We start from the raw sequence: 21,421 nt of genomic DNA on the forward strand, positions 1-21,421 counted from the left end.
GGATAATTTTACGCGTTTATGTATTTATTATTTTATTAAATAAAGAATATAAAAATAATAATTATCCCGGTAGGTAGGTAGAGGTGGAATGACCTATGCAATTATAATATTTTAATTTTATATATTTTTATAAAAAATCATTTTTATCCATTTATTTACCCCATTTACCCCAAATACCCTTGTTAATGGTGTTTTAGATATTATTTTTATATTTATTATAGGCGGTATTTCTCAGAATTCAGAATATATTTTCTCAACCGATATACCCCACAGGTTAGCGAGACGCCATCCCCGCTGAATTACTACACAAAGACACTGGTGAAACTGACTCAAGTCCGGAAAAGGTTAAGGGAAAGCAATCGTCAGATCTTGAAAAGCAAAAACAGAACTAGAGAGATGAGAGAGTTTTCCATCACAAAGCGTAACTCTACTAAACAAAAGCAATAGTCCTGTACATAGAAAGATGATGTGATCACCTCTTTAAAGGTTTGTAAAGGACTACTGTAACGTACTTGGACTGAAACCTGTGGGTTAAACCAAGAGCAACCAGGGACTGGGAAGCCCACCCTTTCTCCATAAACAGGTGGTTGAGGACCACATGTTGGGGTTTTGGAGGTGTTTCTTCGGACCCCAACACTGTGAGATGCAACTGCGGCGGGACCGCCAGCGGCTCCTTTGCAAAGTCTTCATCCACAGGAAATGTTTGGCTGTAACTAGAATCTGGTGATGGTGGGGGCTCAAATTCAACCACGCTCTCCAGATTTTCTGGGACATAATCCTGCACAAAGTGAAAAGAGTTTTTTTCTGTGGAATAAAGAAGGAAAAGAAGCAGGGTTTCCAACTATAGCTGTTTGAGAGCCCTGGTCAGCAGTAGAAGGCTACATGAAAATGGATTTACTAACAAAACCTGGGACCTTCAGTTAGAGACCACTAATAAATTCATAGATTATATAACCAATCAGAAAAGACGAAGAAAATAACATAAAAGAAAGTCCACTGCTGCAGCTGAAAAATCTCAAACGGTGCAACCCCAATGTGTGTTTTCTGCTCGCCCTCACAACAACCTGTTCATTCATTCTATAAATTGCCCACTAAGACATAAGTGGGATCTCAGGCCTGCTGTCTCCACCAAACACATGGGTCAGACCTTCAAACCATTTTCACGTTTCTCTTCATCTCCTTTCACTACCATCTTGATATGTGTCTATGCCAGAATCATGAAAAGGAGAACACCCAGGACCAGGAGAGTAATGGAAAAACAAAATCAAGCAAAGGCAGAATATACATACATGCACATCAAGAAGGTTACTGACACAGCCCATCTCATCAGCTACGAAAGGAAGATCAAGTATATATCTCCATTCACCATCCACTATAAACCTGTAGTGGTAGATCCCTGCTTGGAGGACCAACAGAAGGTAGTGATCTTTGCCTGATCTTTGCATCACCTTTCTGCATGCAGAGGTATTTGAAAAACAATTGAGGGTCATCCTGCTTATTTGAATAGCTACATACCTTTTATTTCACAGTGAAAAAATTATTGATGTCATGATGGAAAAGCCATAAAGAAGAAAAACCTTGAGGTCCAATTGTCCCATGATCCCTCAAGCAAAACCTCATTGCCTCCATGGTTCCAAGTGATCAGAGTGGGGATTCCCTGCTCAGGAGGAAGATCAGTTTGTCCTTGGGGATCATTCATCCAAATCTGATTGAAGATAGGAGGAACATCTGCAACCCCCTGCAAAGGAGCTAGAGGAACCTGCAGATAGTTAACAAGCTTTATTGTGAATATTTCATTGGACTAAAATTTGCACATAGGCTGAAGTTCCAAAGGATAGCGAACTAAAATTAAAAACAGAATCACAAAATATAACAAACTAAGACTAAGTCCATCTTGTACCAACACCAAAGTGCAATACAACAACAAACTCTAGAACATCCTACATTGCAGGCTACAGCTATAATGTATTTTTTTTAACTATACAGAGATATGTATTTAGAACCAAGATACACTCACTATCCACAGTTTTTGACAGTAAACCCTTCATCTTATCCAAATCACTTCTGGATGATTTCAATTCAATGATCCATTCATGAGAAAGAAGTTTAGCTGACATTTGACACCTGAAAAAAGTAAGGACTATAAAACTAAACAAACCCAATCCCCTGCCACCGTGCATAGTTTCCCCTTTTGAGAATAAATTATTTGCAAGCCAGAGCATTTAAGGTGCTCCGACACCACAGATGTTATCCTTCTACAAAGACATATTCTGCCACTAGAAGACTTGGCAGACAATCACGACCAGCTACAGGAAAAAATACAAATACCCGAGAAGCAGAACCCCAGACATTTTTTTAAGCTCAAACAATTTCTCATAATTAAAGTATCAATTAAATGAGATACCAAACATGATTCTTTAGACCAAGATAGACAACATTGTAGTAAAAGCATGTGAAGACACATTAAAAAGGAAAATCCACATAAGGTAAAATTCAGGAAGTAACGGGAATTTGATGAATAGCTTTACAACCAAAGCAAGAAAGTAAAAAATCAAAGGAAATTACAACAATTCAGAACAGTTTGACTGCTAAAGAAGAAATACATCACACCAACACTGACACCCTACAACTATTTCAGATAAAGCACACTTTGATCACAAGCGAACAATCATCAATCTTTTCTCAGGGCCTCTAGGTCTCATAGACCACACAAGTGGAAATTCACTTCCATGTCTCAGGCCATAAAACTCCCCTTTCTGCACCATTAACAATGGAAGGTTAATCAACATCTAGCACCTTAGTGAAGACCAGACAATCTCTTTCACAAAGTGCTAAGCCAGTATCAAGGCCTCCAGACAGTAAAGACATACCAAAATCCCTAAACAATTTGGCTGACCATCTTGCAACAAGAGTAAGCATTCTGGCAACTTGCTGAGGGAAGCTCTCTTCCCTTGTAATCTGTTCAGAGTTCCCTTGCTTTACTTAGTGAAAGCTCTGATACCCTTTTCTCTACTAAGTCATTGTCAATCATTCCAAAAAACCCCACTCAAATAAGAATGAAAACTGGAAACATATATGAAATAGCACCCAAACCGACATATGCTAGCTGAGACAGAGACATCTTTAAAATATTTTGTTTAACCTATATAGCTAAATGATGGATGCATTCAAGTCATATGTGACTTTCTTCATAAAGAAGCAAACATATAAGGTTCTGGTTTGCAATGAAACAGACTAGGGTGCCTGTGACAAGTTGGACGATGTACCCATCAGATGATAAAATGTTTATTTGAGCAGATTCGAATCATATTAAGAGCTAACTAAATTAGAGGAGGCAACAGAAATTTGCTTTTCAGTCCTTTTGATGATAGTTTCCTCGAATTGTTTGAAGGAACAGGTGTCAGTGGGCAACTCCACATAACCCACTAAAAGACTAAGAGACAATGCTATATACTTGGGTTGAAGATGTCCACATGGGTCCAAATATCAACCCAGAGACATATAATCGGTCAAACAATTACAAAATTACACAAGAATAAAAATTAAGTTCATGAACTTATAGCAATATTTTTTTATTTGGAAGACAGAGAGACAGGAGACTTATAAACACTATAAATGTACACTTTATAGCAGAACTGAGACTTGCAATAAACAAAACAAAAGGACAAAATGACTGACCTAACAGAAAATTTTCGAAGAATAAAAAATGTGTTCCAACGGTATGCTTGTTTGATGGTAATCTCTCATTATTAGACATCTTAAGACCTCCAGATCCACAAAAACCTAAACTTTTAAGATTTGGAACAACTGCTAGATGGACCATAAAGCTGATTGCCAGTTCAAATTGTTATATTGCAAATTTACAACAGTGTCACCGCCCACAACACCTGCAGTTGGACAACATGATTCACCATAAAAAGAAAATAGATATGACAGCCGTACAAAGATATTTATGTTTTACATCTGCACCCAAACCCCTCCTTGTAAAACTTAGTTCAAAGTACTTTTCTGAAGGCAACCTAGTTTATAGATTTCAATTTCTATTATCTACCTAATTTAACTCTCCCAGACACATTTGGAAGCATTACAAGATAGCTGGCTACAAGGAACATTTACTTCTCTTTTCTGGAACTAAATATTCATTTTTTTATATATATACAACTTGTTGGCTATAGTAATTATAAAAACTAAGAACTGAATAATAAATGATATATTGTCATTATACCTATGGCCTCAAAGATATTACTTGACATTCTTAGATACTGATTACTGCAAGAACTACCCATTCTTAGATATACAAAATACAAAAGCACACAAGAATTGACAGCTCTAAAACTGCAGTCAGACCTCATCAAAGGTTCCAAAAGATTTCATCATTGTAGATACTCTATGACAGGTTCCAAATGGTAGAGAAGGATTCAAAACCCCTGACAAAATGTTTTGGAATCATTGTATCCTAAAAATTAAATACATTGTGTGGGTGGAACCAATTCCAAGATGCCTACCATTAACTGACAGAAAAAAGAGACATGAAAGTTTTATTAAATGTTTGAGAAGAACAAATTTACCATTTTTTTATATTCTATACATTCTTTACCGCCACTTCTATATTGCCAGTCCTAATTACAGCTTCTTCTAGAAGATGTAAATCAGATTATCTTCTATCTGCTCAGCCCTTAATAAGTGGTGGTAATCCAGCTAAGTTAAGCTCAGACAATTCTCAGCCAGTCAATATGTCAATGAAAATCTTGCCAATTAAGTTTGAAGCATAAAAAACAGCATTCGGTCAGGTTTTGTTTATAAGACTGAAATCTTTACCTAATGCAACCAGACACACCCACGCTTGGCCTGAAGATAATAACTAAACATATTTAAAACGAGCACTGACAATCACCCTAGTAAATATTATGTGGCCAAATCATCCTAAGTATCATGATTTCGTTCTGGTCATACGTATCTACAATGCCTAAGTGGGTTATAAATCACCAATTTTTTTTAAAAAACCAACATTTATATACACTGGAATTGTATTAGAATCATCGTATACAATAATTTATCCTACTGATAGGTGGTCATATCAGTTACAATCATTTAGTTCTGTAAGCGCAGATTGAGTAAAAATACATACAAGACAAAAGTCTGTAGAAACTGCTAAATGTAACATTTACCAAAAAAAAAAAAAAAAAAAAAAAAAAAAAAACGACTAGAACAATTCATATCAACACCTTCTATCAACAAAAGTTGGGACAATACAGAAAAAATAAAGAACTAGATAAAGTAAAGGACCCTCTAGGGATCAGGTCAATTCCAGAAAATGGACAAAGATCTCCCGCACTTCTCCCCACAGGAAGTGAAAAATCCTGCTGACAGAAAATATGGCACTTTTAACAGATATAATGATAACAGACCAATTTGACCTGAACCGACAGGCAGACTTGAATTGCATGCACCATTCTTTAATTGACAAAGCACAGGGTGGATAAAAGTAATGTTTCAATGGCAAATAGTGATAAATAGTGACAGAAGAAATGGCTCAACATGGTCAATTTTTTTCCTTTAAGAAGCACAAACAAGCAGAAAGTCTAAAACTTACAGAAATACAATGTGGCCAAGTAATTTTTGTATTTGTTATGTCCAAGTAAGAACAGAATATTCAATCACACTCAAGAGATATGCTAAATCTTGAATACGTGACAATTAAGGGGAACCTACTCGAAAACAATGTAAGAGATACTAATGATGAAACCAAAGACAAGAAAGATAAAAATGCACAACCTAGTATTCTCTCTAACAAGCTAATAACCCTCGTCCACGTCTCATCAATCAGAATTTTAGGGGTTTTCCATTGGGGTTGACTCAAGCTGCATACTATCAAGAAGATCACCGTGACTATAAAGGAGAGGAAGATGCTGAAGCTGATAAAACTAAATATCCGTAGACAAGAAGCTAACCTCCAATGTTAGTATTTTAAAGTCAAATAAAAATTATAAAGGTCAAAATATGTTTGTTACCTATTAAAAAACATCTATTTCAATAAATTTCCGAATAAAATCCGAAAGAGAAGCAAGAACAGTAGACCCATCACTGCAGATTAAGAGGGGAAAATAAAACAAGAAAGAACACAAACAAAGAAACACAAGGACACCGATCCAACCTTCAGAAAGTTAAAACAATTCAAAGGAATCACATTATCGTGTCAAAAAAATTATCTTGAATCGGATTAAGATTTTCAGAAGATAAAATTAGTCATTCCGACCATCTATTATCATCCACGAGACAAGCTCATTTCCAATTTACCTTCAATAAATGGCTAAACAAGGAGGAAAATCTATAAAATGGGCGATCTAAATAAAAAACTACAAGCAAACAACAAAAACAATATTTTTTGTATAAGGCATTTATCCTACAAAGAAAATTACCTACATGCACAAACAGGCATCACCACGACGATTTGCATCATCCTCAAAAACAAGCTAACCGCACCGAACAGACAACCAATGGAAGAATCAGAAACGCATTGATTACCTGAGGAGTAAACAAGAGCGGAGATCGGGACCTCCCAGGGCTCTCCGGCGGCGTATTCCCCATGGACTCCAATGACGCGGCTCGAGGCTCACACCCCGAATTCTCTGTGTTCTCGGGATAATCACCTCTAAATCCGGATTCACCATCCGATCTCCCCGAAGGGTCTTCCACACCGTTCTCACCATCCTCTCGTCCAGTGACATTCCCCATCTTCACATGCCCCCCCTCCCCAACGAAAAGCTACAGATCTCGCTAATAACAGAGAGAAATAGAAGTATCAGAAAGAAGTTACAAGGCACAACCCCCAATCGCTCTATTAACGAAATATATCACTCCGTCAACCTGCATGCAGCTCTGATCGGAGGCGACGAATATGATAATCAAGAAAATGCTAACACATATGGTAAACCACTGCTCGAAGGGGCCGAAATCCGATAAGCAAGAAAAAGTTAACACATATGGTCAACCACCGAACGTCGCTACTTCTTTAAAACCACAAACAAAGAAGACTCTCCGAACAGCGCGTTTTCTCACAACCTCGTTTCCATAAGGAAAACAAAGAAGAAGAAGGAGATAAGCGGAGAGGAAGGAAGAAGAAGAAGAAGCACAAACAGTAATATATGCTTTATAATAATAGAAGGAGTAGCAGCCAGCAGGGGAAGACAAGTCGAGCAGCCGACGTGCAAGCGTCACGTGTCGGATTTAGTAGGACCCACTTTCTTTTCGTCGGAGTGGTTTCGCCCATCGAGACGGTTTGGTCCTCCATGAGGCTACAAAATGTCGCATCTACCCCTTGTCCAGTACTCGTGGTGGGACCGGGCGCAGGGCATCTCTGGTAATCGATGAGAGATATATCGAGCAGTCGGGAGTATTTTCGTAAATTATGAAAGACAAAGAATGAGGATGAGGGCGAGGGCAGGAAAGACGTGACAATGTCATGCTTATCCACTCCGGATAAAAACAATGTCCGCAACCGAACAAGGCGAGATGCTGGAATCGGAGCCGCCACACGTGTGTCTAACCGCCAACATCATTCGCTATCATCCTCTTGGCCCCACAACGCCTTATCTCTTCAATGAGCGATCAGGATCATATCTAATGGGAGACCTGACAGGATATCCTCAAAAGCTCCTGAAAGAGCTCGCCGAGCGTAAAAAGATTGAATTTCCGAAGAAAAAGATACCAGTGAAGCATTACATCCTGTAGCCGCCCTTAGACGATGCTAAATTAGCCGAGATATTTTTAAATAGCCTCCAGCTATCGTTGAAGCTGTTCCCTCTGTTGAGTTCATGCTTGCCCTGTTCTTGCCTTAACAACGCCGATAGAACGTGGATAGAAGCCAAACAGGCTCTGGGATACCCATTGGAGCCATCTGATCAACTGGATAGCAATATCTAAATGATGAGCAGAAAATAATATTTTAAGTTTTTAACTTGATTTAGAAGGTAAAATGTTTAGATTGATCAAAGAAATAACCAAATAAAAAGATTAAATACTCATCCACATTAATACCATGCAAGTTTATTGGTCCTTCTGTGTTATTAAAAGACTCGAATTTTCTGTTTCTTCACATACTGGACAATGCCATTTTGGGTTTTAGGATGCCTGATCTGTACTGTCCCCAGCCTATGAAACCATGAGAATCTGTCAAGAATCCAAAAGATGGGTTTAGATATGTTTAATCCATAAAGACTGGTTAGGACTGACCCCTTCCAATTACATGAAAAATGTAAATAAGACTTGTCTCAACAAGTGAATGAGCTTCATACTTCTCTATGGATTAGCATATCTGAACCCAAAAAATTGATGAAGTATCCTATGCAATTCAGAAGACAGGCCTTAGCTTATAAAGCCAATAACCTTGACAAAGTAGCGCGACATTCATTATTGGAGAGAAGCATCAGGTGAGGATTTTGTTATCAATGGATGATTGCTGTACAGAGGAAGTAGCAGCTCTCTGAAAATGCAATTGGCAAGCGACGTTTTGTCTCTTCTTCTATTTAAATCTTCAATACATGAACATGGATGCCTTCACCTTCAATCCTCATGTTGCATAGGAGTTTCTATAATTACTTGGAATAGCTAGAAAGGGCTTGAATGTCATTAACAGCCCAGCAAGCTCGACGATGTTTAGGACTAAGAAAACCATCTGATTGCCTGAATCATGTGGATGAAACGTTAATCCAACATAAAAATTGTAAGCATGCACATGAATATTGATGCAGATTGGAGGTGGATATATTCATAATATACTCTTCTTAATGTTATTCCACAGAAGGATGCAACCTAGTTTAGCAAGAAAAAAGAAGGTTCCTGCAACATAAGAGGTTGTTGGTCGATTATAATTGCTTCTCATGACAATACTTATGGCCTAGAGAACTGAAAAAGGGTATTATCATCACTGAAGAATGAAGAATGACGATAGGAAGCTGTTCTTGATGAACAAAGGACAGATTTTTGCACTCCACACCCAAGAGTTCAAATTCACGAGGATGTAACAATCTTTAATTTAAAGACTTATTTTAACTAAAGAAAATCTGATATGGTCAGTAACCTGTTTTGAGAAGTTTAGATCATTTAAGCAGATTAGGAAATGCTTTAAGTTTTTGAGAAATACAATAAAAGGCAGTACCAAAAAAAAAAAGCTTTGTACCTGGGAGGAACGAAGCATCTACACGCTTTTGTGCCCAAGAAAACCTGCAATACCATTAAAAATATGCATATAACAACAAAGTGCAGAAGAGTTCAAGAACCAGGATTACTTATCCACATACATCCACCAAATGGGTTGTAAGAGTTTCACATAACCACCACTACATTAATTTTTTTGTTTCTGTAGCAAAATAGCACACAAATGCATTCATTTGTAGCACAATAAACACTAGCATATTGGGAATAGCTAGTAAGCAGACTCATACAAAAGACGTAGAAAATCAAGGTTTATACATATTCTATAGAAAGAGATCTAAAAAATCAGGGTGTCCTCCATGCTAGTTCAGAGTAGTGGTTTGATTTCAATATCTAGCATTTTCACTAACTGTTGTTGACATTAAAAAGAGAGTTGCTGTTGAAATGCAAGAATGTGCACTTGCCCTCTAGCTCTTCACCAATCAACAATAGGTTTAGTAAGTCTAGTGTCAAGAGTTATAATCCATGCATATCAACTAATGCAAGAGGATCTAGTGTGTGAAAACCAGGCGAATGCAGATAAAACTGTTACCAAAATAAAGATTGTCCATTTCATTTTTTCCAAGTTTACTAATAAATATGCACTCAAAAAAATATTTTAATAATAACATAAGATATTCCTTCGTGAGAAGGTTGAGATTATTTTTCAAAAGGAACGACACAATTTCCCTATAAATTGTCACAATTGCCAATTTGGCTAGCTCAAGTAGTTTTCATGTTCAAGCACTTAATAAGGAGAACATCCTCCTAAAAATGTAAATGCAACATAAATAAATTCCAAAAAGAGCTAAATAAGTTCCAAAAAGAACTTACAGGGCACCTCCTACAACTGGACCCACTGCTTTGAAGAAAGATTGTGCAGTTAATGCAAGGCCGCTTGCAGTTCCTCTTTGTTTTTGAGTCTGTCATGAAGTTCAAGTAAATCACTGTTTTGTAAGAAGAAACTTAAAATATTTAAAACAAACTCAGATTTTCCCTAATATCCACGAATAGAAATTAGGAAGAAAAGGATAAAAGCAAAGAGAGAATTGAATACTACCACAGCATTATTTTGCAAAATAAACAACCCTGTGGTAATAGTCACCTGTTAACATTAGAAGAGCAAGTCACAAGACATTAGCTTTCCCGGAGAGCATTGACACTACAATGTTCCACAAAATTTAATAACAAAGAAGTGATATGGTTCCAGGTTTCAGGCTAAGAAGGGTGGTTTTACTCAAAATTGACATTAGATGGGTCTTTTTTGGTGCCTTCTTGCCTTCTCAATTTGGGCTTCTCCTAGCACTTGATGCAGCTAGTCAATCGAGTTACTTGAGCCAAAGCATATACTCTCATTATTGTTTCTCAAACAACTTCATTTGGGTCAGCCTCTGGCATGTTAAAAACTGAAGGTTCTTTTAGCAGCTGTATCTTGGCATGTTATAAACTGAAGGCTGGATCAGCTAGTACATGTAGGTCTTGTCCATATATATAATTTCACAGACTGTAAGATCATCCTTACAAAAGCTAAGATGAAGTCCTAAAGACTAATAAAAGCTTTTGGAAGATTTAGCTGAAGTCTAGAGTCGACCACAACAAATCAGTAAGTCATTTCTTATTTTCCATGGATATACAGGTTAGGTTGCTTAAACAAACCAAAAGGAGGAACTCTCTGGGTTGAAAAGTACTTAACTGATAAAACGTTCTTCAACATTGATGCACAATTGATGACACATGAAAGCACTACCCCAGATAGCACTGCTATGTAAGGATAACTTGCCAGTAGTGGAATTGATAAAACCTGAAGAAAAAAAAATGCATCAACCATAGTATGTGTGAAGTAAAAAAAAAACAGTTTAAAATAATCATAAGTTAGTTAACATATACCGCTGCAAGACGAGACACCTTCATGGGCCCTAAAATTTTTTCAACCATTGGATACAGAAGAAGTTGAAAGATTAAAAGACCAAGACCTAAAATTTTTTAAAGATAGTCATTAACTGGATGCCTCACAATATGCAGATTGAAACGAAAATCACAGAATGAATTTTGTAATCATTTATTCTCCAAATAAAGATTTAAGTTATACACCTGAAATGGCAAGGACCAGCCCAACATGGTCAGATGAAAAGCCCAATCCTCCATACTTTGTATCACTGAAAGCCCATAGAGAGAATATCTGAAAGAGAAAGCCTAGTAGGTACCGATGATAAACAAATAAATACTAATTAATTGTTCCTATGATTGCTGAATCTTCTACTTCAACTAGCCCTACTTCTGATATTACACTTGGGACCACAAAAATTCAGTGAAAGGAACCAGCAATTTGCAGCCATGGTGAAGCTCTTGAACTAAACGAGTTCAAACAAGAATGACTGCATTTAGAATCAGGTACATGGTCTAGCCATCGATGGTGGTGGTGGTAGTGGAAGTACTGGTTGGTGGGTGGGTATGGAGGAAGGAAAGGGGACTACCATACAGTCAACCTTTTCTAGTAATTTTGGAATATTAAATACATAATCGATGATGGAACCCATAATCTATGACTTAAATGAAACCATAAATACAATCAATCCAGGGGTTGCCATTTGACCTGACCCAATAATCAATGCAAATGTGGCCATTTATTGTCAAACGTGTAGCCAATACAAACCAAAAGACCGATCTGTTAAGTACAGAAAGCAGAATACTTAACCTATCAGTGGTAAACGGAACCACCCAGCTCTGACATTTATGTGACCCAAATGTGGCCTGATCCATAAAAGGTCTGGTTCGCTTCTATAACTGACTTGATTAATGATTGGTCAGGCTCAGGTTAAATATCCGACATCTGGATCCAGTGAGTCCTGGTTACCTAGCTACATACTTTCTCTCACTCCAGCACATTCTTAGGTTCTTCTGAATAAGAGCCACACATAAATGTAGTAGTTTACCTTTTCCCAAACATAACTTTTTAATAAAAATATCTACCGATGACAAACAAGTTTTTCATAAAATACAAAGTTCAAATTACTTGTAAATACCTAATGATATTATCGAAGTATATTATTTACTAATGATCTATTTATGGTAGATATTATATTCCTATCTTCTCCACTGTCCATATACACATAAGCATATATTAAATTTACAATTTTCTATTTTAAGATTTTTTTGGCACACAAACCCACCTGAACTTGGTAGGTTGGGTCTGTGTTACAGACCCAATTAGTGGTTAGGACCAGGTCAACCTTTTTAATAGTGAGTTCAGGTCGGGCTGACCTAAAATGAACCATTACCAACTTTAGCTCTAGTTCAAGCGTCTCTTGCTCTTAACCACTTTCATCAGTGCAATCAACTGATTGATCAAGATCATTGGCTTGCAGGCATAGTTACCTGTGTCCTCACCAATCATACGGGCCATCCAAAAAACAGCAAGATGCATGAGCAGTTAAAGTGGGATCAGTCATAGTCCATAACAATGCCAAAATACCTAGAACATGACATGATATAAGCATCCTCAGCATTCTAGCAGGTGCAGCAGAACATGATTAGACAGGATATCTTACCTCAGCATAGGCCATGTCATGGAGTTGAAAGATACAATATACTATGATAGATGATATTAACGGCCAATTTTTTAGGAGGTTTCCATTAGAAGTAGGATCATTCTGTCCAGCTTCTTCAATGCCTTCATTCAAACCAGAATCATGTAAAGCATATTCTGTGTCACCATCTGGGTGAGAATCTTCTCTGCTTTCTGCATTATGTTTGTGCAATGTCTCCTACATAAAAAAGGATATAAAAGAAAAAAATAAGGATTTAGAATGAGGAATCATAAAGAAGCATGCATTAACTATAATAGAAAATACTCCCTAAAAATGTTGTATATTACCGGAAGCCAACGACAAGAGATAGTTACACCAATTGCATAGATTGATATACACAAGCAAGGTAAAAAGTAAGGGAACCTGCAAAAACAAATTTTGGCTTTATAAAACTGATACTCTGGCATAAGATTAGAATCTAATTGCAATAAGATTACATACATAGTGCTAATAGTGCATACCTTCCAAAGATGGAGTCCTTATTAAATATTGTTGGGTATTTTTCTGCAGGCTAATTCATGAATGCACCAAGTTAGCCATACCAACAAAATGAGTAGTTCAAGGACATAAGAAAGCAAAGATACATTATCCGATGCCAAAACAACACAACGAGCAACTGATAATATTTGATAATAGCTAAGGGTAAATGAGCACTATATTATTCAGTCCAACAAAACCAAATTATAACAGTATCTTTTCTTTCTAGGATGTAAACTTTATCCTAATCATGTATAGTGAACTCCATAATCATGCATATGAGTTCAAGGTAGATATAATATATGTACAAATAACAAGCACCAATAGAAATCTCACTGTAAGGAAAATGACCTGTGCAAGGAAACCTCCTAGAGCCGGACCAATAATCAATCCTAACCCCCACGCTGTACTCACCTGGTTTAAATGTACACCAGCACCTCTTTTTTTATAACTAAAATAAAGCACAATCAACAGATATGACAAATGACACTAGAATATTCCTTACAATTGATAATCCTAGTGCTTGATATTCCTCCCGGCAGACTTCTGTAGCATATGCCTAAAAAGTCAAAACATCTATAAGTAATTGAAAGGCCTTTCTTTAAGAAGGTCAACAGCAGCATGTACAGCCAGTCAGTGAATAACTATCTTCTTACATTACTATGTGTTAGCATAACTGCAAATAACTAAATCTATTTGTTAAGGAGCATACTCTAATTGGTCCAAGTATGCCAGATAAACTTCCAAGAAGAAACCTCATTGTAATCGCCATCCAAAAGCTTGAACTAAGGCCAAAAAGAGCATTAAATACAACTCTGAGACAGATGACAAAACAAAGTTAAGAATTAGCCATTTCAAAAAACATAATCAAGTTAAATATTAAGGAAGATCAGTTGTGATCTTAAGTATCCTATGGAGCTAACACTGAGAGACTGCCAAACAGTACAACAGGTTTTCGTCCAAATCGATCAGCAACCATCCCCCATAAAACAGAAGTTAAAGCCCTTCCTAGCATATATGAAGATCCTTCAAAAAATTAACAGAATTGTTTAGTGGGCATTACATAAAAAAAAAAAAAAAATAGAACACCAACAATATATAATGTTGAGACAGCATGAAATGTCCTTACCTATGTAACCTGCATAGTAGCCAATGTCTTCTTCTCTTTTGGCAATGTGGAGATCTCTAACCTACAAAGATTTAAAAATATACAACGTAACCTAAATACATGGAAGGCTTAGTGATATATATTTATAATTGAAGCATACCCGATATGAATTAGCAAACAAATGAACAAAACACTGACTCTCTGTCAACTTAAATTTTCATACATACCATGAAGTAAAGGAAAGGAAACAGGGATGATATTGGCAAAGCTGAAAGAGAAACAGGAAGAAGACACATTATGGCATAATCAGAAATCAAGAGACTCCAACTCAAGAAACTCTGGCTGAAAGTGTAACTTAAAATCATTTTTTAAGAATCTACAAAGCTAAAACTCCATAGATGGAGGACCAGAAAACCACAAAAGCTGCAAGTAGGCCAATCACATCCTCAAAAAGTGCATGAAACAGGTTGGATGACAAAAAATCCATAAATATTATCTTTTGACAACTTATAGGCAAAGGAAACTAATCAAACTATCAGGCTATGCTGCTAATTTTGATGTAAAAAACAGAATTTATCTGATGAAATAAGAACAGTTCACTAAAATCAATCTTTCTTCTTCATTTGGAATGCTATTTATATCAAGTAATGAATTAATCAACCTAGCCTTTGCTGCATCTGAACACTATGCCCTTCTGGTTATGGATTTCAGAAAATTGTTGGGAAGAGCTTCTCCAGATCTGCCACCTTCGTAAAGGAAAGATCAAAGAACCACCAAGTTATAGATTGACGCAGGCAGGATATTTCATTGTGAGACTTGGGATAATGACTAGCCGCACGTAATGCAAGACAAAGTGCTTGTTTTATCAGAACCAGAGCTTACGAAGTTCAACAACCAAAACTTGAACGAGTTACTGAGTTGGCAATTTGTTTTGTAAGTTGAACAGCAAACTGTCACTGCATGCCCCTATATGTCTTGGCACGCACAGACATTCATTTTTAGCATGGTTTCCCCTCCATGCTTCAGCTATAGTGCATGGAGTACGCCAACCCTGTACAGGCTTCAGTTTCCTTATTTGTTTTCATGCAGATACAGGGAGACATTGTCCAGACCTATTTGTAAATCTCAATTAAAAATAATTAAGCTGAACCATTTTGAAAAAGGTTCCCAGCAAACTTCCACGCACCCAAAGTACAGCAGATTCTGCTTAAACATGGGATTGATAAGCCTAAAAATATATTTGCAATACAGAACAACTATACAAGTCATTGCAATAAACTAGCAAGTCATGTTGAATCTCGTTTTGTTTAATCAAAACTTATTTTGATCTCATGGGGGAAAAAACAATCAAGAAACAAGTCATCTTCATTGAAATAGCTACATTCGAAGAGTGTGATGGCAACTAGTGACTCAAAAGGTTTTTCAACTCCAACAATAAAACGAAGGTCCAGATACCAAGAGACACAGAAACAAAAGATCAACAATGCCCCAATCAGTATTCTTTGTTAACCGGGTGGCTTGATTTCATTAAGCCCGGTTCCGTCAACCCGACCACCTGCTGGTTCGTCCCCGACCCAGTTTACTTAATCGGGAGTTTCATTTCGGGACCGGCAGTTTTTGAGACGTTTCAGAAATTGGGGATTTCGTTCGGGAGAAAGGGTTTCGCCGAGGGGATTAATCGGAAATCGATTTTGTATGAGCTTGGAGCCGCAAAACTTCATCCCCTTTCGATTTTAGTGGAATCATCGTCGTCTCTACCCGTGGAGTAGGCTGTTGCCGAACCACGTAAACTATGTGTCTCTCTTCTCTTGTGTGATTGATTTACTGTTTCTGCATATATTTGATTTCTCTTTTAGATATATACTTCATAGTTGAATTTTCTTGGATCATATGCTCGGATTATTGTCTTAGTTTTAACAAACTGGTATCAGAGCTTCGTTTTCCGGCAACGGCGCCGGATTTTAGCTCTCTCTTTCTGCTTCCGCAGTGTTGAACGACGACAGAGAGATTTCTGTCCCGAGAGAGAAGCTCGTTTTTTCTGTAAGAGCCGAGAGAGACTTTGTTTTTTAGAGACGTCCAGAGGGAGAGAAGATTTAAACATCTGAGCAAGGGAATTTTTTTTCCTTTTGTGATTGAGGGTATTTTGGTAAAATGACTGCGAAGTATATAGTAGAGAAGTTTGATGGGCAGATGAGTTTCAGTTTGTGGCGTGTGAAAATGCGTGCCTTATTAGTACAACAAGGTTTCCACAAAGCATTGAATGGGAAGGAGAAGCTTCTAGCTACGATGTCAGAGGAAGACAAGGAAGAACTTGACATCAAAGCACTTAGTTCCATTCTGTTGTGCTTGATCGATGAGATTTTGCGGGAAGTTGCGGATGAGATTACCGTGGCTGGTTTGTGGCTCAAGTTGGAGAACATTTATATGACTAAATCTCTCACGAACAGACTATATTTGAAACAACGCCTTTACACTCTTCGGATGAAAGAAGGCACATCTCTCAAAGAGCATCTTAATAAATTCAATAAGATTGTTATGGATTTGAGGAATATTGATGTTACCATTGAAGATGAGGATCAAACACTAATTGTACTGTGCTCTTTACCCTTTTCCTATGACCACTGCGTTACGACTATGCTCCATGGGCACGATACCATATCTATGGAAGATGTTAAGGCATCTTTATACTCTAAAGAGTTGAGGAAGAAGGTGTCTACCAGTGGGAGCGAGGAACAAGCAGATGGTCTGTTTGTTCGAGGGCGAACAAAGGGAAAGGAGTTAGCAAAGTCTAAGGGCAGTGGCCGTTCTAGGTCGAAGTCAAAAGGGAAATGGGGCAAGTGCAATTATTGTCATCAACCGGGTCACTTTGTACGAGACTGTCCAAAACTCAAAGAGAAGGAGAAAAGAGAAGGAAAGAAAGATGTTGCTGGGGTTGCTGAAGATCATTCTGATGGTTCAGAATATGTTCTCACAGTTGATGTTTGTGCTGCACACTCACAAGATGAGTGGATACTTGATTCGGGTTGTTCCTACCACATGTGTCCTATCAAGTATTATTTTACGACATATCAGTCAGTGAATGGTGGTACAGTTTTGATGAAGAACAACATGCCCTGTAAAACTGTCGGGATTGGAACGGTTTAAATCAAGATGCATGACGGTATAGTGAGGACTTTGTCAGAAGACCAGATTTGAAGAAAAATCTGATTTCTTTGGGTTCTCTTGATTCCCTTGGTTGTAGATATACAGCTGAAGGTGGAGTTTTGAAGGTCTGTAAAGGTGCATTGGTTGTGATGAAAGGGAAAAAGGTTGGCAACCTTTATGTGCTTCAGGGCAGTATAGTCATAGGTGCTGCAGTAGTTTCCTCATCTACAGATTCAGATTCAGACACGACTCGTCTGTGGCATATGCGATTAGGGCATATGAGTGAGAGGGGAATGACAATTTTGAGCAAACAGGGTAAAAAAACGGGGAATTTAGACTTCCGTGAACATTGTGTTTTTGGGAAATAGAAGCGTCTTAAATTCAGTACGGCAATCCACAGAACCAAAGGTACAGTGGATTATATACATTCTGACTTGTGGGGTCCCTCTCGTGTTCCTTCAAAGGGTGGTGCTCGGTATTTCATTACCTTCATTGATGACTACTTTAGGAAGGTTTGACTTTATCCGTTGAAGACTAAGGATGAAGCGTTTGTTTCTTTCAAGCAATTTAAGGCCATGATTGAGAATCAAACTGGAAAGAAAATCAAGAGGCTCAGGACTGATAATGGTTTGGAGTTTTGTTAAGGGGTGTTCAATGATTTCTGCAAGAATGTGGGAATTGCTCGGCATCGCACACTTAGGCACACTCCTCAGCAAAATGGTGTCGCAGAACGCATGAACAGGACACTTTTGGAGAGGGCTAGGTGTATGCTCTCTAATGCGAACAGGGTGGCTTGATTTCATTAAGCCCGGCGACCCGACCACCTGCCGGTTCATCCCCGACCCGGTTTACTTAATCGGGAGTTTCATTCCGGGACCGGCAATTTTTGAGACGTTTCAGAAATTGGGGATTTCGTTCGGGAGAAAGGGTTTCGCCGAGGGGATTAATCGGAAATCGATTTTGTATGAGCTTGGAGCCACAAAGCTTCTTCCCCTTTCGATTTTAGTGGAATCATCGTCGTCTTTACCCGTGGAGTAGGTTGTTGCCGAACCACGTAAACTCTGTGTCTCTCTTCTCTTGTGTGATTGATTATATTTGATTTCTCTCTTAGATATATACTTGGTAGTTAAATATTCTCGGATTATTGTCTTAGTTTCAACATTCTTAAATTTAAATTTGAGATATAAAGTGTCCAGCATAATGGATACCAACAAAAAGATGTAGCTTTAACTTCTAAAAATGTCTTTGAAATTAAATGCATTGTTATTTAAAAAAAAAACAGAGGAAGAAAGTAGAAGACAGCCAGGAAATGTCTTTTTTTTCTTGAAGCTACATGACATCTAGAAGTTAAGGTCAGGAGTCCCGAAGACCTCAATTTACAGTACGCAATGCAGTATATCTTTTCTGACTTATACGTTTTTTACTTGATTTCCCGATGCTATTTTTCAGCTTTCACACCCAGCAGTCGTGCCGACGTTTGCTTAACTAGCAAGCGTCCGGCATTTAAAATAAATCTTTTCACAGCAATTTCGATCGTTTCTCTACAAGCAACTCCAAGGAAATCTAAGTTTACATTTCCGGAGCAATGCTGGGGGATTTTAAGACACGAAACAACGTATTCGAACCGTTCTGCGTGTAGAAATTCGTTTCAGTGAGTGGAACAGCTAGCGTAAATAGAAGAGGACCTGAAAAGTAGTCTTTAAAATGAAAACCTTTTGTGACATCAAGGACAAAAAATAAAAATAATCCCAGACTGATTCAAAGCACAAATTAGGAAGCGAGAATGCACATGGAGCTTAGTTTTTTATTCACAGAGCTCAATGCATCAACTGCATCCTGCTACGACACGATTAAAAGACTTTCAGTTTTAAGCAAAAAAGAAACATAGAGGATAATATCACGAGTAAATTTCAAACCGAAAAGGGATACTTGTATTAAATGATCGAAAAGAACCACCATTTTAATGGAGAAAAGGAGAAGAAAAATCTACGCAGAAGGCACTCACAAGCACATAGCACGGTAATGGCGACAAACACGAACTCCTTGTAAGGGATTCCTCGCCGCAACTCGTTACGTTGTTCTTGTTCACAACCGGGACAGTTCTCATAGTAAATCTTCTTCAACAATGGTTGCTCCGCATTCGCCATGCTATACACAAATGCTATTTTGGGTTTGCTTTCAAGGCCTCCCTTCTTTTCAAAATAAAGACGTCTAGTAATCAATCTCAGTAATAATCTTGTTAAAAAGAATCACTGTCTGTTCTATTAAAACTCGTCGTAGCGCCGTATCTGGGTGATTCCAAGCATAGTCCAATGTAAAGACTGCTTTAATGATTTCCATTCACGAATCTGTCGTCTTCTGGAGGAGGAAGAGAAGAAAGAAGAAGCCTACTTAACGTACCACTACTGGGTCCAGACGACGACGCCTCGAAAAAGGATCCGCACTAGGAACACGAATCTGTCATCAGGCGCAAGGAAAACAACAACACAGGAAGATGCAGTGGAGCTGCAGCAACCTCAACACCTTGAATCTCTATCACCTGACTAACATTGAATTTCGTACCTCATGCTATAACAATTGTCTCTTCTCTGTTTAATCTACAGGAGTCAAATAATCACCAAGTAAGAGCAGAAGCCCATACTTGAGAAGCTAAACCAATAAATAGGTGTCAGCAGAATCAAAACATTTTTGTAGTTCAATCATCAATGACACGTCCAATAATTTTGCTAATCAGTTGACAAGGACGGCCAAGTAAGACGAGATTGAGGCAAGCTTCTTAAATGTATTTATGCTTATCCATTAACAGGTGATTCCAAATGATTTGAAGCTTTTACAATTTTTTTTTTTGGCCTTCTCATTCTCTAAAATTGAAAGGACTCTAAGCCGATCTATCATATATAAATATTATAAGGGGGCATTTTAAATTCTACACTTTCTGATAGTTGAGGTAAAAGCTAACATTAACCTTTTAAATTTTATTTATTTATAATATTTAATATCATATAGTTTTTGTTTATTATTAAAAATTAAAAGTAAAAGGAGACCCCCTTGATTTCTTAGACCCTAAACCCTAAACCCTAAATCTTCAAGGCCCTCCCTCTTTTGGCATCGACAAAATGTTATTGCCAATGCATGAACCCCTATCTTACAATGGGAGGGAGGTGGAAGGACACTCTTATCTTTTTTTTTATGATCACAAAGTGGGATGGTTCTTTTTGAAAATTATTATTATCATTATTTAGTAAAAATATCTCTTAAGTTTTAATCATAAATAATAATTTAAAATAAAATTATATTTTGTTTTAGTCAAAATGGTAATAACTTATTTATTTTTATATTTAATGGATTTGTTAGCTATATTTAAAAAATGATATATTTTAAAATAAAATATTTAATTGATCCTATTTAAAATGTAATTCATTAGAAATTACCCTTTATCAAGAGGAGTATAAATAGTTTTGAGCTATGATGGATGAGGAACAAAGAAAATAATTACTCTGGAAACTAAGGTGTTATTAGGGCATATTGAGGGAAAAGGAATTCACTCTCGCTAACCCAAAAGCGTTAGTGTGCGCCACTTAAAACAAGTTAAAGTATAATCTAAGGCCTCACCCTAGTTTACTGTTCTCCTGCTTCCTCTCGCTCATTTTTTCTCTCGCCATACTTTGACCCTCTCCTATTACTGGCCTCTCAACCTCTCATTTCTTGCCCTTTAACTTTTTACAAAGAAAATATATAAATTAAGTATTTTTACCAGGTATTTTTATATAATAAAATATTTTATTTATTTATTTTTGTTATTTTAATATTATATTTAATTACTAACTTAAGAGTGAGAATTTAGATATTGTAAAAGTAACCATTTGATTAAGCATTGGACATTATAAAATTAAACATTTTTGTTTAGGCATTT

General features: G+C 37.2%; 2 protein-coding genes across 4 annotated transcripts; both read right to left on the reverse strand.

The window, feature by feature from the left end:
- Positions 1-357: 357 nt before the first annotated feature.
- Positions 358-7,124, reverse strand: LOC137955277 (SNF1-related protein kinase regulatory subunit beta-1-like). Its single transcript, XM_068802143.1, has 5 exons — positions 6,868-7,124; positions 6,526-6,777; positions 1,578-1,759; positions 1,290-1,452; positions 358-778 (listed from the first exon to the last, which is right to left on the reverse strand). Exons 2-5 carry the CDS (start codon positions 6,733-6,735, stop codon positions 473-475), a joined length of 861 nt encoding a protein of 286 aa, XP_068658244.1. The 5' UTR covers positions 6,736-6,777; positions 6,868-7,124; the 3' UTR covers positions 358-472.
- A 937-nt stretch (positions 7,125-8,061) lies between these two features.
- On the reverse strand, positions 8,062-19,699 carry LOC137955276 (protein ZINC INDUCED FACILITATOR 1-like). Of its 3 annotated transcripts, XR_011113134.1 has the most exons (18): positions 19,514-19,699; positions 14,592-14,632; positions 14,386-14,446; positions 14,180-14,282; positions 13,969-14,071; positions 13,762-13,815; positions 13,608-13,670; positions 13,241-13,290; positions 13,067-13,142; positions 12,741-12,956; positions 11,284-11,371; positions 11,080-11,165; positions 10,886-10,993; positions 10,253-10,297; positions 10,027-10,115; positions 9,179-9,222; positions 8,295-8,682; positions 8,062-8,169 (listed from the first exon to the last, which is right to left on the reverse strand). XR_011113134.1 is itself a non-coding variant. In XM_068802141.1 (17 exons), exons 1-17 carry the CDS (start codon positions 19,653-19,655, stop codon positions 8,570-8,572), a joined length of 1,482 nt encoding a protein of 493 aa, XP_068658242.1. In that variant the 5' UTR covers positions 19,656-19,699; the 3' UTR covers positions 8,062-8,569. The 3 variants fall into 3 exon arrangements, 2 of the variants coding, with proteins under 2 accessions (XP_068658242.1, XP_068658243.1); XM_068802141.1 differs by having other exon boundaries at positions 8,062-8,682; XM_068802142.1 differs by lacking the exons at positions 11,080-11,165; positions 11,284-11,371 and having other exon boundaries at positions 8,062-8,682.
- Between the last annotated feature and the right edge of the window lie 1,722 nt (positions 19,700-21,421).

Source organism: Aristolochia californica, unplaced genomic scaffold (assembly GCF_029961685.1).
Source record: "Aristolochia californica isolate CCGP_79_NKW_82.1479 unplaced genomic scaffold, dmAriCali1.0.hap1 SCAF_2, whole genome shotgun sequence".
Lineage (NCBI taxonomy): Eukaryota > Viridiplantae > Streptophyta > Magnoliopsida > Piperales > Aristolochiaceae > Aristolochia > Aristolochia californica.

Coding starts and splice junctions, on each gene's coding strand:
- LOC137955277 (XM_068802143.1), bottom strand. CDS start 6,735: ATGGGGAATGTCACTGGACGAGAGGATGGTGAGAACGGTGTGGAAGAC. Junction 1,760..6,525: donor CGCTCTTGTTTACTCCTCAG/GTAATCAATGCG, acceptor AACTATCTGCAG/GTTCCTCTAGCTCCTTTGCA. Junction 1,453..1,577: donor TGGGACAATTGGACCTCAAG/GTTTTTCTTCTT, acceptor CTCTGCATGCAG/AAAGGTGATGCAAAGATCAG.
- LOC137955276 (XM_068802141.1), bottom strand. CDS start 19,655: ATGGCGAATGCGGAGCAACCATTGTTGAAGAAGATTTACTATGAGAAC. Junction 12,957..13,066: donor TCTCTTGTCGTTGGCTTCCG/GTAATATACAAC, acceptor TTTTTTATGTAG/GAGACATTGCACAAACATAA. Junction 10,994..11,079: donor AGGTGTCTCGTCTTGCAGCG/GTATATGTTAAC, acceptor TTTTTTCTTCAG/GTTTTATCAATTCCACTACT.